Source organism: Bufo bufo, chromosome 2 (genome assembly GCF_905171765.1).
Source record: "Bufo bufo chromosome 2, aBufBuf1.1, whole genome shotgun sequence".
Lineage (NCBI taxonomy): Eukaryota > Metazoa > Chordata > Amphibia > Anura > Bufonidae > Bufo > Bufo bufo.
In genome coordinates, this window is record NC_053390.1 from 779069685 (window position 1) to 779085793 (window position 16109).

Below are 16109 nucleotides of genomic sequence, written 5' to 3' on the forward strand. Positions count from 1 at the left end.
TGAAGGCATACGCCGGACTGTATAAGAAAGTGTAGTCCACTAAGAGCAATAGGCGTCAGTGGCTGACATATAACGACACTGTGGAATACATTGGGGGCTGAGAAATAATCCCAAGACATTCTTTTGCGGATGTGAACCAGGCCTAACAAGAACACATCTACAAAATATAATGACAAGAATGCTCGACAACATTCAACACAATGTACTGCCAAGAGCAATGTGGAAATGTTCCTTCTTGTCCAAGCTGAAGAACATCAAGCCAATGGTGAACCCACCATATCAAAAAACAAACTTACCTAAAAATATATTTCATGGGCGACTGTCACTACGATTCTGGTCAAATTAAAGAAACACTCCTCAATGTGGCCAGTTTCTGGAGCCTCGCACAGTTCTACTACACCAATCTCAGATGTTTGCAGGGTTCCAGAACAGAGAAAAGTCTGTGAATCTACCGTCAACTTAACCGTAAGGGTACATTCACACATTGGATTTTGACACGTATACTGTGGCAGAAGAAACCACCACAGTTGTTCACTCTGGATGCTATGAACCCACTCGCGGCTTAGCTCCATCAAATGAAGCTAAACTAGGAGTGAACGCCCACCGTGGCGCTAAGCGGCGGCTGTCCGCACCCCTGCCAACTGCAGCGCTGCCTCCCAATGAAAACAAAGGTAGACACCACATGGTCGCTGCCGCTGGAACATTTGCACCGTGTCCATGCCATAATTCTGATGGAAACCGAGCTACGAGCAAGTCCAAGGCATTGGACCGGTACCACGCAACTAAACATGAACGCAAACCAGCAATCAAAGGGTGTTCAATAAAACCGTCTGATGCCATTCCAGTAATCCAAGGGGCACCAGGGCAAAAACAACACAAAAAAAAACAAACGACAGACAACATAAGTCCTGGCATCAGCCGTCAGAAGGTCAGCAGCTGGCACTTATTCTGGAGAAACGTTACATACCTTTAAATTGGGGCAGCTGAATTCTTTGTGGGACGCGGCGCGGATGATGCCGTTTCTCCATGGCCAGTCCTCGATCTGCTCGACGTCCAGCTGGCAGTCGCTGCCCACCACACAGGCGAATCTCTGCCCCACCAGGACGTGGAAGCTGTCTTGGTGCATTAGCACCATCATGGTTGAAGCTAAGGGTTTAAAAAAAAGAAAAAAAGTCAAAATTAAGGAACTGTTCTTACCCTAAGCAATGTATGCTGGCACGTCGCAGGTTAACAGCGGAGGTAAGTCCTGACCAACCACATGTGAACAGGGCCATGCAAACACTCGGAGCACACGCCCCTCCAGCGTATGCCAATGACAGCACGTGACGCCGAGCAGGTGGCTGAATATTTACATCCGGACGTGACAAGCTTTATTAACAAGAACGGGCATTTTAACCCTACAAATAACGCCCTGGTGACCGCGCTGAACCCCGGCTGCCAGACCGAAATGGGACAGGAAGTGGTACCATGGCAATGACATGGGGGGGGGCAGCAAGGCTACTCGACCGCCGTGATGACTTGCACAAGTCACATGACACCACTTTTGCACGACAAGTCATGTGACCACCAAGGCACGACTGTCACGCTTTGACATCAATGGCCAGGGGCCAGTGGGGCGCAAAATGGGCTTGGTGAGCGTAGGGCAACGTAATGCCAATCTACAACTACCGCCACGGCCCAAGCTACCACATAATACAGCAATGACACAAAACGCATAATGTGCATGCTCAGCCTAATTAGAATATATGCTAATGAACACTAATTACACTAATATATGCAAGATACTTAGCCTACACCCTACAGGACGCATTATATCAATCTGGCCGTTAAATTCACTGAAATTCCGGTAGTCGCCGGTACTTACCGTGTGAAGCTCCTCCGTCATGCACCGGAGATTAGCACGTCAAGCCCAAGCACAGCGCGCCTTGGCGGCTCCACCGGAGCAGAAGCAGCAATCCGTGCAGAGAGTAGTGACTAGAATGGAGTTGCTCCTGGCAGGCATGACGTCAGAGGAAGAGGCGGGGTCTCGTCCTCTCTTTGTTGCTGCTAAACTCCGTGCAGGAAACGGACCTCCTGACGTCACCGGGTCACGTGACTGACTCGGGCAGCGCAGTGAATAGAAGGTTCTGAAGCCGGAGCGCTCAGGCTGTATGCGGAGCAGGTCACTGATGGCTGCTCGTCATCACTCATAGTGGGGGAGGTAGATGTGTACACTGCGGACGTGCTGAGGGGAGGGAGATTCTGGGTGAGACTGTGTGCAGTGGTGGGGGCTGCAATATGGTGTGGGGGTGTCGTGTAATGTATTCAGAGAGGGGGGGTTCCGTGTAATATTGTATGCAGAGGGGAGCTGTGTAATGTGCGCAGGGGGGGGGGGGGGGGGGGTTGCCCAGTGTGTGCAAGGGGGGGGGAGTACTGTGTAATATTATACGCAGAGAGGTGGGCTTCGTGTAATACTGTATGGGGGAGGTTGTGTAATAATGTATGCAGATGGAGAAGGTGTAATATTCTTTGTGGGTGGGGTGCTGTGTAATTTTGCATGCAGAGGGGAGGGGGGTGTAATATTGTGTGCAGAGGGGGAATATTCTTTGTGGGGGGGGTGCAGTGTAACTTTGTATGCGGGGGGGGGGGGTGCAGTGTAACTTTGTATGCGGGAGGGGGGGGGTGCAGTGTAACTTTGTATGCGGGAGGGGGGGGGTGCAGTGTAACTTTGTATGCGGGAGGGGGGGGGGTGCAGTGTAACTTTGTATGCAGGCTGCTATCTGGGGAGAGCACATTGTATGTGACATGTTTTACTGAATACAACAGGTCTCCTCCAGTATGTTCTCCGCACCTGATATTTATTCATGTATATTTTCTACTGTACAATTTGAAGTGAAATCTGCCGGTTTTACTCGTTTTAATAAAAACTTATTGTTGAACCAAAAAAAAAAAAATTTCTATATATTATTAAAATGTTATTAACTGTTGGCATTCTTCTGTATTCTAGGAGCTTGTAGCTGTGCACAGAGATAAGCGCAGAAGGAATCCCGGCCGGGTTACCACGGACCGATCTCGGCCGCGGAACACGGCCGTGTGCATGAGGCCTAATACTGTATGGAGATCCGTCTCGTACAGTATTGGAATGTATGGGCTCAGATGAGGCGAAGTTAGTTATTCTCGTCGTCGTGCTTGACTTCGTTGAATAATTTCGGTTCCGTCTAGCTAGTACCTCGGAACCAAAGCAGAGTGTTTTTTCCACTTCACTGAATAACTCAGGTAGTTGATTTTTGAAGTCACGCGCAACTTCGTGAATAACTAACTTCGGCTCATCGGAGCCCATACATTCTAATACTGTACGGAGACGGATCTCTGTACAGTATTATTCCAAAGTTTTGAACAAAGCGACTTCGGATGAAGCATCCAAAGCTCGCTTCGCTCAACACCAACAATGGCCTACCAGACACGCACATTACACTGCCCTGCTGATCTGCTACAAGGGGACTCCCTGCATTGTACAATGCTTTAACCCCTTCCTGACCTCCCAACGTAAATATACGTGGGTGGGTATTTCAATATGGTGGCCGCTCACGAGCACTATAGCTGCTGGGTGCTGTGTCTGTCAGGTTTAATAAGTGGGATTTCTTGCCTTATAAATGGGGTTGGGACCATCAGTTGCGTTGAGGAGAAGTCAGGTGGATACACAGCTGATAGTCCTACTGAATAGACTGTTAGAATTTGTATTATGGCAAGAAAAAAGCAGCTAAGTAAAGAAAAACGAGTGGCCATCATTACTTTAAGAAATGAAGGTCAGTCAGTCAGCCGAAAAATTGGGAAAACTTTGAAAGTAAGGGCTATTTGACCATGAAGGAGAGTGATGGGGTGCTGCGCCAGATGACCTGGCCTCCACAGTCACCGGACCTGAACCCAATCGAGATGGTTTGGGGTGAGCTGGACCGCAGAGTGAAGGCAAAAGGGCCAACAAGTGCTAAGCATCTCTGGGAACTCCTTCAAGACTGTTGGAAGACCATTTCAGGGGACTACCTCTTGAAGCTCATCAAGAGAATGCCAAGAGTGTGCAAAGCAGTAATCAAAGCAAAAGATGGCTACTTTGAAGAACCTAGAATATTTTCAGTTGTTTCACACTTGTTTGTTATGTATATAATTCCACATGTGTTAATTCATAGTTTTGATGCCTTCATAGTCATGAAAATAAAGAAAACTCTTTGAATGAGAAGGTGTGTCCAAACTTTTGGTCTGTACTGTATATATATATATATATATATAGGGGGCACGGTTACCTTGACTTCAAGCAAAGAGGCTGCTGCCCCCTTGACTTCAAGACTGACCGGAAAATAGCGCAGACGGAGGATAAAAGAACGTTTTTCATACTTCTGCCTCATCAGAATGCAGTAAGAAAATCATAATTCGAAACTCGCTGCCGGCTACTTGAAGGTACTGCTGGCGGTTTGGGATGGGTTTTGCCGCTGACAGGTTCCCTTTAAATGCAGAAATTTGGAAGTGATTCTTATCAGCTGAGCCCAAATCCTGTTCTCACGGGACTCAGGAGGATGAGGCGCGTCCATGATACGGATTCATGTTTTATGGTGATATTAAACGGTTATAAGACTTAAAAATGAAATACGCATAAAAACCAGATTTTCTACCACTCATCTGTTTCACTTTATTAATTGTAAGGCCCCTTTCACACGGGCGAGTTTTCCGCGTGCGTGCAATGCGTGAGGTGAATGCGTGAGGTGAACGCATTCACCTCACGCATTGCACGCACGCGGAAAACTCGCCCGTGTGAAAGGGGCCTTACAATTAATAAAGTGAAACAGATGAGTGGTAGAAAATCAGGTTTTTATGCGTATTTCAAAACAGTTTAATATCACCATAAAACATGAATCCGCATCCGGACCCATTCATTTCTATGGGGCTGTTCACATGAGCGGTGATTCTCACGCATCACTTGTGCATTGCGTGAAAATCGCAGCATGCTCTATTTTGTGCGTTTTTCACGCCACGCAGGCCCCATAGAAGTGAATTGGGCTGCGTGAAAATCGCAAGCAAGTGCGGATGCGGTGCGATTTTCACGCACGGTTGCTAGGAGACGATCGGGATGGGGACCCGATCATTATTATTTTCCCTTATAACATGGTTATAAGGGAAAATAATAGCATTCTGAATAAAGAATGCATAGTAAAATAGTGCTGGAGGGGTTAAAGAAAAATAAATATTTTTTTTTAACTCACCATAATCCTCTTGTTCGCGCAGCCGGCATCTCTTCTGTCTGGAATAGGACCTTTGATGACGCCACTACGCTCATCACATGGTCCGTCACATGATCCATCACCATGGTAAAAGATCATGTGACGGACCATGTGATGAACGTAGTGTTGTCATCAAAGGTCCTATTCCTCACAGAACAAGACAGAAGAGATGTCGGCGGCGCGAACAAGTGGATTAAGGTGAGTTAAATTAATTTTTTTTAACCCCTCCAGCGCGGTCTGGGTACCACAGTCAGTTTTTTTATCATGCGCGTGCAAAACGCATTGCACCCGCGCGATAAAAACTGAACAACGGAACGCAATCGCAGTCAAAACTGACTGCAATTGGGTACCTACTCGCGCGGGTTTGCCTCAACGCATCCGGACACGCTCATGTTAAAGAGGCCTAACTGATTCCATACCAGAAAGGGTTAAGCAGGTCCTTACAGAGTATGGCGTTTAGCCAATTCACTGTGAATCAGCTTAGGGTACTTTCACACTAGCGTTATTCTTTTCCGACACTAAGTTCCGTCCTAGGGGCTCAATACCGGGAAAGAACTGATCAGTCACATCCCCATGCATTCTGAATGGAGAACAATTCGTTCAGGATGTCTTCAGTTCAGTCCCTCTTACGGTATTTGGCCAGAGAAAATACTGCAGTATTTTCTCCGCCCAAAATTCCAGAACGCCAGAATCCGACATTAATTTCCATTGAAATGTATTAATGCCGGATCCGGTACCTAGTGTTCCAGCAAAACGGATCCGGTTTTCCGGTCTGCGCATGCGCAGACCTTTAAAAATGCGAAAAAATTAATAAATACCGGATCCGTTTTTCCGGGTGACACCGGAGAGACGGATACGGAATTTCAATGGATTTGACAGACGGATTTCCGGATCCGGCAGGCAGTTCCGGTAAACTGAACTACCTGCTGGATCCTCACAACGCAAGTGTGAAAGGACCCTAAATCCCATTATAGTTCCGGACCTGACCACTGGCTAAGACCAGGCATGGAAAATAGGCAGCTACTGTAGAGTCGGCTATTTCCCATACTTGGTAAAGACCAGGTCCGTACTGTGTATGGCGTAGCCAAGTCAATGTGAGCTGGCTAAACACTAGCTCTGTTCCGGACCTGTCCACTAGGGGGCCGAGAGGTCCCTACCATGCGTCGTTCCCCTCAGAAGACCGTGCGCAGCTCTTACTCAGTACAAGGACACTACTATGCAGGAGAGGCGGACAAACACTACACGTGGACGCTCAAAACCCCTCCCCCTGGCGCCTATTGGTGGACTAGAAACCAGAGGCGGGCCGAAGAGAAGCGATCCGGATAGCCATAGTCTGTCAATCAAAGCAGAGTTGCCAAGTGCCCGTGGCTCCGCCCCCTCCACTAGCAATTCTTTACAGAACAGGGGACTCCAGACACTATTTGCCATAAAAGTATCCCTCCGCCGCCCTGGCAATGTACTACACACGGGCGGCCAATAGACGGCGAAGAAATCTGCCATCCGCCTACTAAATGTGGACGGGTTTATAATTGAATTGAAAGACGTGCAAACGGCGCAGTACTAGCGTATTAGCTATAGTATACGGCGCACAGGCGATGTCTAAAATAGTTCCGGTCGGCGGAGGGAACTGTTGTGGTACTAAGACATGGGCTACGTGCAGCTCTGTGCATCCGCAGCAGGTGGAGGGGGTGGGGCAGGAAGGCAGCTGGTGCCGGGGGGAGGGTTTCTTAGCGATCCCATGGTCAGAACGAGGCTGCGCCTTGTTTTTTTTTGGCTGCCATCTTGGTTCATTGGACGCGTTTGGTGAAAGGAAAGTCAATTAGTAACGATAATTTAGATGGCAATAAACGCGCAATTTCTTTATCCATTTCTCGCCCCCATCCCCCCCGCACACTGCCCAATGGACTAGTCCATCTCCCGCTGCCGCAAGGCTTTGTCTCCTTGACTGGCGAGGGCGGGAGATAGAGGTTGGCGGCCATTTTGTCGCCTCTCAGGTATTTGAGTTGATCTGTAATGGCGGGTGGGTTGGTCAAAGCCCACCCACTCTTTGTTGTGTGCGGTGTTTGACTCGAAAACGCGTTTTTCGTCTAGTTTTTCCACTCGATACCCATTCTACATGACGGGGGATGGAGTATAAAGAGTTTAGTTTGACACAACAGGCGTTTTATAGCTATCTACAGAGGTCCTGACAGACAACCAATGGCAGGCTACCAGATCAGTAATGGTGGAGGGATAACATCATGGAGGACAATGGGATGTCACCACATTTCCAAGTTAGGCTCGAATTCACAATGATAGATATAGAATATTAATATATAATGGTATCTATTAGGGCCCAGCCAATTTTTTTTAAATAATTTTCGTGATGAATGCCCAACAATTACCAATTTATCTATGGACAAAATTTACATTTTATTATGTTTATTGAGTGGTTTTAAAAGTTGAAATAATTTTGGCCCCAATAGCATATATTTTTTTTAAAATTAAAGATTATTATTAATTATGATACTTTTATTTAAATTATATTTAATAAAATAATTTTAGAATTGATTTATACATTATAATTTTATACATTTGTCATAATTGTTATATATTTTTTTAACCCTCAATTGACCTTCTACTATGCATTCTGTATTAAAGAATGCTATTATTTTCCCTTATAACCATGTTATAAGGGAAAATAACACAGTGAATAGACTTTCATACTAGCAACCATGCGTGAAAATTGCACCGCATCCGCACTTGCTTGCGGATGCTTCCGATTTTCACGCAGCCCCATTAACTTCTATGGGGCCTGCGTTGCAAGAAAAACGCACAACATAGACCATGCTGTGATTTTCACGCAACGCACAAGTGATGCGTGAAAATGACCGCTCATGTGCACAGCCCCATAAAAGTGAATGGGTCCGGATGCAATGCGTTCACCTCACGCATTGCACCCGTGCAGAAATCTCGCCCATGTGAAAGGGGCCTAAGGGTGAATAGGACAAGGGTTCCAGCCCCTAAGGGGGCTAATAGTAAGAAAGTAAAAAAAACACAAACACTTAAGGCCCCTTTCACACGGGGCGAGTGTTCCGCGCGGGTGCAATGCGTGAGTTGAACGCATTGCACCCGCACTGAATCCGGACCCATTCATTTCTATGGGGCTGTGAACATGAGCGGTGATTTTCACGCATCACTTGTGCGTTGCGTGAAAATCGCAGCATGCTCTAAATGCTCTATATATTTTCACACAACGCAGGCCCCATAGAAGTGAATGGGGCCGCGTGAAAATCGAAAGCATCCGCAAGCAAATGCGGATGCGGAGCCATTTTCACGCATGGTTGCTAGGTGACGATCGGGCTGGGGACCCGATCTGTATTATTTTCCCTTATAACATGGTTATAAGGGAAAATAATAGCATTCTGAATACGGAATGCAAAGTAAAACAGTGATGGAGGGGTTAAAAAATAATAATAATTAACTCACCGAGTCCACTTGATCGTGTAGTTGCGGATCTCTGTCTTCTTCTGTAATGTTGAGCTGCCGACTAAGGACCTGTGGTGACGTCACATCACATGATCCAATCACATGGTCCCTCACCATGGTGATGAACCATGTGATTGGACCATGTGATGAGCACGGTGACATCATCAAAGGTCCTCTTCCTGTGCACAGCAAATAAGAAGACATAAGAGATTTAACCCCTCCAGCCCTATTGTACTATGCATTCTGTATTCAGAATGCTATTATTTTCCCTTATAACCATGTTAAGGGAAAATAATACAATCTACAGAACACCTAACCCAAACCCGAACTTCTGTGAAGAAGTTCGGGTTTGGGTACCAATTATGCCGATTTTTCTCACGCGCGTGCAAAATGCATTGCAATGTTTTTCACTCGCGCGGAAAAATTGCGCAACGCACCCGCATCTTATCCGGGCAAAAAAGCCTAAGGCTACTTTCACACTTGCGGCAGTGTAATCTGGCAGGCAGTTCCGTCGTCGGAACTGCCTGCCAGATCCGCCAATCTGGATGTGACTGAAAGGATTTGTGAGACGCATCCGGATGCGGATCCGTCTCACAAATGCATTGCAAGAACGAATCCATCTCTCCGCTTGTCATGCGGACAGACGGATCCGTCTTGTATCTTTTTACACATTTTTACTGGTCTGCGCATGCGCAGACCGGAAGGATGGATCCGGCATTCCGGTATTTTGAATGCCGGATCTGGCACTAATACATTCCTATGGGGAAAAATGCCGGATCCGGTATTCAGGCAAGTCTTTAAATTTTTTTGCCGGAGATAAAACTGTAACATGCTACGGTTTTATCTTTTGCCTGATCAGTCAAAATGAGGCTACTTTCACACTAGCGTTCGGGGCTCCGCTTGTGAGTTCCGTTTGAAGGCTCTCACAAGCGGCCCCGAACGGATCCGTCCAGCCCTAATGCATTCTCAGTGGACGCGGATCCGCTCAGAATGCATCAGTCTGGCAGCGTTTGTCCTCCGCTCCGCTCAGCAGGCGGACCCCTGAACCCAGCTTGCAGCATTCGGGTGTCCGCCTGGCCGTGCGGAGGCAAACGGATCCGTCCAGACTTACAATATGGCTCAATTTTCAAACGGATCCGTCCCCCATTGACTTTCAATGTAAAGTCAAAACGGATCCGTTTGCATTATCATGAAATGCAAACGGTTCCGTTCTGAACGGATGCAAGCGTTTGCATTATAGGTGCGGATCCGTCTGTGCAGATACCAGACAGATCCGCACCTAACGCAGGTGTGAAAGTAGCCTGACTGAACTGAAGACATCCTGAACAGATTTCTCTCCATTCAGAATGCATGGGGATATACCTGATCAGTTCTTTTCCGGTATAGAGCCCCTGTGACGGAACTCTATGCCGGAAAAGAAAAACGCTAGTGTGAAAGTACGGTACCCTAAAATATTAAGTTTAATTCCCCCCTTTCCCAATTTTACATATAAAATATATAAACAATAATAAATAAACATATTACATAGCGCTGCTTCCGAAAAGTCCAAACTATTAAATTATAAAAAAATATCTCCTATGCGGTGAGCGCCGTAACAGAAATAAATAAATAAAAACCATGCGATTCGCCATTTTTTAGTCACCTTGTCACCCCAAAAAATAGAATAGGACTGTTCTATTATGGGCCGAACGTTTCATAAAATGCGAAATGCACGCAGCTTTTTTTGGTGTTTTTTTTTGCGTGGTATTGATCGCAATACTTTTTTATGGTGACGAAAGCGAATCAAAATTTTGGTATCGAAACAACCCTACGCCGATCTGATCGGCGTAGCGTTGTCACGATACCAAAATTTTTATTCGGTTTCGATTTGGCGACTAAAAATGTATTTTGGCTCCTAAATTTTTCAGTTCAGGAGCCAATGGCTACTAGGTATTTTTTTTAGTCTGGAGCACTGAGGTGTCTACAAAATTCACACATCCGCAAGTGTTTTGCGCTCCGCAAATTGCGGATCCGCAAAACACTGACACCGGTGGACTGCACATGCCAGGCACTTTAAATAGAAATGCCTTTTCTTGTCCGTGTCTGCCGACAAGAATAGGACATGTTCAATTTTTTGGCGGAACGGAAGTGCGGATGCGGACAGCCCACTGTGTGCTGTCCGCATCTTTTCCGGCCCCATTGAAAATGAGAGGGGCCGCACCCGTTCCGCAAAATTGCGGAACGGATGCTGACCCATTCATGCGGACGTGTGAATGGACCCTTAATTTGTTAATCAGCAATCATAAATCAAGAAAGTGCACATGTGTTTAAATTCAAAACATATGATCAAAAACTTAGATGTGGACACTTAGCCAGCATGGATCCCGGTGTAACAGATAGTTCTCAGCGTGATAATTAGCTTAGTGCGCGAAAGGATACGCACATTTAGCATAACATTCAACAAGCTGCACATGTGTGAGTAGCGTGCGCACTTCCGCCTTCCAGATGGAGCGCATCGGTGAAGCGCACACATGACTCTCCTCCCTATCGTCACCATCAAGGAGCGCATCAGTGAAGTGCTGATGTGATATAATAAATCACATGAACTGTAACATTATAATGAAGATTATGCATAAATAACAAATTGTGATTGACATAGGGCAATATTCCTCAAAAAGACTACAGAAGTATATATTTATTGGATTATCAGATAATGGGAGAGCAGAAAACTATTATTCTACTGTGTCGGTGGTATATAGAAAAAAATATTGTATGTAAAATAAATCTAATCAAACGCACCCAATGTGACAAAATTATTTAGAGTCATATATGTGCATTACATGGAGTTAAACACATACGGTCACCAAAAGGAACAGAAGTAAAACGGTGATAAGTGGAGTCGTCCACAACCAGTCACACCATTGGTATGTACCCAGTGTTTCAGAGGGTAGCAACAGCCATTCTTCATCTGAAAACTAGACGTAGAACATAGCTGTGAAAACTCCACTTCTACTTATTTTTCACCTACCGTATATTATCTTTAAAAAGTAATTACACTGCACAACAATGATTTTGCTACTGAGAGAAAAACACTGATTCCACATATGAACTCGGAATTTGCCTGACACGTCTAGATTTTAAGTAATACAACCAAAGACTATTCAGTTATAATAATTCATTATTTTGGAAATATTCCAATGGACATGTCCATACCTGCCCGGACGCACTCAGGCTGATGTCCGCAATAAGTATATAAGGGCTCTTTCACACCTGCGTTCTTGTCTTCCGGCATAGAGTTCCGTCGTCGGGGCTCTATGCCGGAAGAATCCTGATCAGGATTATCCTAATGCATTCTGAATGGAGAGAAATCTGTTCAGGATGTCTTCAGTTCCGGAACGGAACGTTTTTTGGCCGGAGAAAATACCGCAGCATGCTGCGCTTTTTGCTCCGGCCAAAAATCCGGAACACTTGCCGCAAGGCCGGATCCGGAATTAATGCCCATTGGAAGGCATTGATCCGGATCCGGCCTTAAGCTAAACGTCGTTTCGGCGCATTGCCGGAGCCGACATTTAGCTTTTTCAGAGTGGTTACCATGGCTGCCGGGACGCTAAAGTCCTGGCAGCCATGGTAAAGTGTAGTGGGGAGCGGGGGAGCAGTATACTTACCGTCCGTGCGGCTCCCGGGGCGCTCCAGAGTGACGTCAGGGCGCCCCACGCTCATGGATGACGTGATCACATGGACACGTCATCCATGCGCATGGGGCGCTCTGACGTCATTCTGGAGCGCCCCGGGAGCCGCACGGACGGTAAGTATACTGCTCCCCCGCTCCTACTATGGCAACCAGGACTTTAATAGCGTCCTGGCTGCCATAGTAACACTGAAAGCATTTGGAAGACGGTTCCGTCTTCAAATGCTTTCAGTACACTTGCGTTTTTCCGGATCCGGCGGGCACCTCCGGCAACGGAAGTGCACGCCGGATCCCAACAACGCAAGTGTGAAAGAGGCCTTAGGCAAGCTGGACAGATTTTGATAAAGTGATCTGTTATAGTGCTATCAGTTTTGAAACTTAAGATGGATAAACGCAAATGTGTTAACGATCCAGACAATTTCTGCTACATATGTGACAAATACACTACATATGATCAGAGCAAGAATCTGACAAAGCGAGTGCGTCTTGCTTACAAGTATTACTTTGACTGTAAAATTGGAGATCAAGATTAAAGCTGGGCACCTCATGTTTGTTGCACTGTGTGTTACTGTGGGCTAACGCAGTGGTTGAATGGTAAAAGGAAAGGAATGGCTTTTGCAGTGCCTATGGTTTGGCACAAGCAGAAAAATCACCATTTAGACTGTTACTTTTGCATGGCTAAAATCGCCGGATATTCAAAGAGAAACAAGTCACAAATTGTGTATCCTGACTGTGAGTCTGCTCTTAAGCCAGTACCACACGATGTAGAGAATCCAGTGCCTGCCCCTCCCACAGTAGGAACGGCATTCGAAACAGACGGTTCTGTTCCCGATGAAGAAGAAGATGTTGATTGTCATAATGTATTTCCTGATCCACAACAACTGTCAGCCGCACTTGCTTAGCCAATCAGATTTAGATGATCTGGTAAGAGATCTGTCATTATCAAAAAAAAAAGTCAGAACTGCTAGCTTCTAGACTTCAGGAATGGAATTTGCTACAACAAGGCACCACAACTTCACACTTTTGTCATCGACACACCAAGTTAGCTACATACTATGCAATGGAAAACAATGTCTGTTTCTGTACTGATGTAAATGGTCTTATGATGGAGTTAGGGTACTTTCACACTTGCGGCAGACTGATCCGGCATACAGTTCCGCCGCCGGAATTGCCCGCCGGATCCGACAAAACGCACATCCGTCGTTCCGTTGAGGACCATAAAAGCCGGATCCGCCGTTCAGTTTCATTCCGTCGTCAATTTTCGCCGGATCCGTCGTAAAAGCGGATCCGTCTATTCCATTTTCTTCCGTTTTTAGACGGAAAGACGGATCCGGCGTTTAAATTTAGAGATAAAAAGATGCTATCTGTTAAGCAAATACTACAACTGGCTATAAAAGATAACAGAAGGTCACAAAAAGATGCAATCTGTTAAAGCAAATACTACAACTGGCTATAAAAGACCACCGAAGGTCACTTACCACTCAGAAGTTCCTTCAGCAGAGTGCAAAGATGATGCCGGACCATATTCGTTTTGGATTTCAGGCTTTAATTCTGGTTTCACGCTGGAGACGTCTTCAAGCCAGACGGCGTAGAAAGCGTTGCTATTGGGTGCATCCAATAACCTCTGCAAGAGTAAGAAGGGGAGTTTTTGAAACTCTGTTTCCTGAATTGAGGGATTATCCTGAAAAATTCTTTAACTACTTACGGATGACGGTAGAAAGTTTTGATGATCTTTTACAACGTGTGTCACCTCACATTCAAAGACAAGACACCACTTTCCGTCGCTGTGTTTCCCCAGCAGAACACCTATTGTTGACGATAAGGTAAAGTATATACTTTATTACATATTGTACGAATATTTGGTCTAAATTTTTAAAAGCTGCTGTTTGGTAGTGTGAAGCCCTAAATTTTTTTATCAAAATTTGCTTACTTTTTCTGGGATCACTGTACTTTCTGGGATCACTGTACAAAGTGTCTAATTTTGGCCCCAATTGATGCTCATCATTTTTTTTTTTTTATTGTACATCTTGTTTTGAAAAGTTTGAATCAATATACTCGTCATTGAAGATGTAGAATGAACTGTGATGAATATTGTTCGCCATGGAGAACAAACATTTATCGTTGAATTTTATTAAAAATTATATTGGCCACAGAATTTTTTTTGACCAAACTAATATATGTAGGGGTGCAATAAAATTGCGTCAGATTGATATACCTTGTATATTATGTTGTTTGTCAAAAAATTTTATACCCTTTTTTTTTTTCTTTTAAAATTTAGGTTTTTGGCAAGTGGAGAAAGTTTCAGCTCACTCCATTTTCAATTTCGCCTTGGGATATCAACTGTCTCAATAATTGTCAAGGAGACATGCCGTGTTTTGTGGGAACAACTGCATGATGAATTCATCCCACATCCAACTCGACAGCATTGGACAGAAATATCTGAAAGATTTTGGGATGTTTGTCAGTTTCCCAACAAAGCCCCACGGAACCGGATCCGAGTTTTTCAATTATAAGAAATATTTTTCAATAATACTAATGGCCATCGCAGATGCTCAATATCGTTTTGTTGCAGTGGACGTAGGGGCCTTTGGACGCGCCAACGATTCCATGGTATTTAAAAATTCAAATATGGGCCGTAGTCTATATAACGGACAATTCGATTTTTCTCTTCCTCAACCACTGCCAGGTACTGATGGCCCACCCATGCCGTTTGTATTGGTTGGTGATGAGGCATTCCAAATGTGTGGAAATCTAATTAAACCATATTCCAGCCGCGGATTAGATTTAAAAAACGCACATACAACTACCGCTTGACCAGGGCTCGAAGAATGGTTGAATGCACATTTGGAATTTTGGTCGCAAAATGGAGGATTTTCACTAAACCAATTCAGATGAAGGTTGAATCGGTCGACGAGGTTGTAAAGTGTGCTGTGGTGTTACACAACTACCTCCTTTAAAAAGAACCACTCAATTTGGAACAGGTACCGGAGGACAGCGAGATCGCAAGCATTCAAAGTTGTCGACATCGGTCAACTGTAGCGGTTGCACGGATGAGAGACTCGTTTGCGGATTATTTCTGCTCTGAAGCAGGAAGGGTGGACTGGCAGGACCGATTTGTATAAACATTTTGGGATTAATTTTCAAATAACCGTTAATTTATGTTTGTTGTCCCGTTGGTTGATGGTTACAGTGTGTTGTATTTGATTTCAATTGCATTTTGGGTTCAATAAATATTGTTTTTACATAATTGAGATTTTATTTTAATATATTGATGTGCCCACGCTGGAGGAGCGACACATACTTGTGTTGCTCCACTGGCGCTGGTAGATTTAATCAGGCCTGTTATGGAGACTGAGGTTAAATCTGCCCACGCTGGAGGAGCGACAATTAGTTGTGTCGCTCCGCCAGTGCTGGGAGATTTTAATTTTATTAAAATTAAAAATATCTATCTTTATTTAAAAAAAATTAAACAGTCCTTGGATTTTTAAATAAAAAAAATAAGATTTATTAAAAATAACAATAAAATAAATAATTACAAATTAAGGAAATGGTGGGGGGTGGAGGGAAGTGATTGGTTTGGGTCCACTCTGTCCTGTTGTTCTTCTGCCACTGTGGACAACAAAGTGCGTGTTGATGCAAGTGGCACAGAGGGAGTATGAAGAGTGGATTAGGCAGGAGAAGGAGTTTCCTGAGCAACAGTAGAGGGAGTGGTGAAAGAGGTAGGA

At 45.0% G+C, this 16109-nt stretch overlaps 1 protein-coding gene across 1 annotated transcript in view; it reads right to left on the reverse strand.

Annotated features, from left to right (window-relative positions):
• Nucleotides 1-2023, reverse strand: part of LOC120990371 (lysine-specific demethylase 3A-A-like) — a 66082-nt gene extending 64059 nt beyond the window's left edge. Inside the window, exons 1-2 of the mRNA XM_040419136.1 lie at nt 1865-2023; nt 968-1146 (exon numbers count right to left, since the gene is read on the reverse strand). Coding sequence (XP_040275070.1) covers nt 968-1138 — 171 coding nt within the window. The 5' untranslated portion in view covers nt 1139-1146; nt 1865-2023. The remainder of the gene's footprint in view (nt 1-967; nt 1147-1864) is intronic.
• Nucleotides 2024-16109: the final 14086 nt, after the last annotated feature.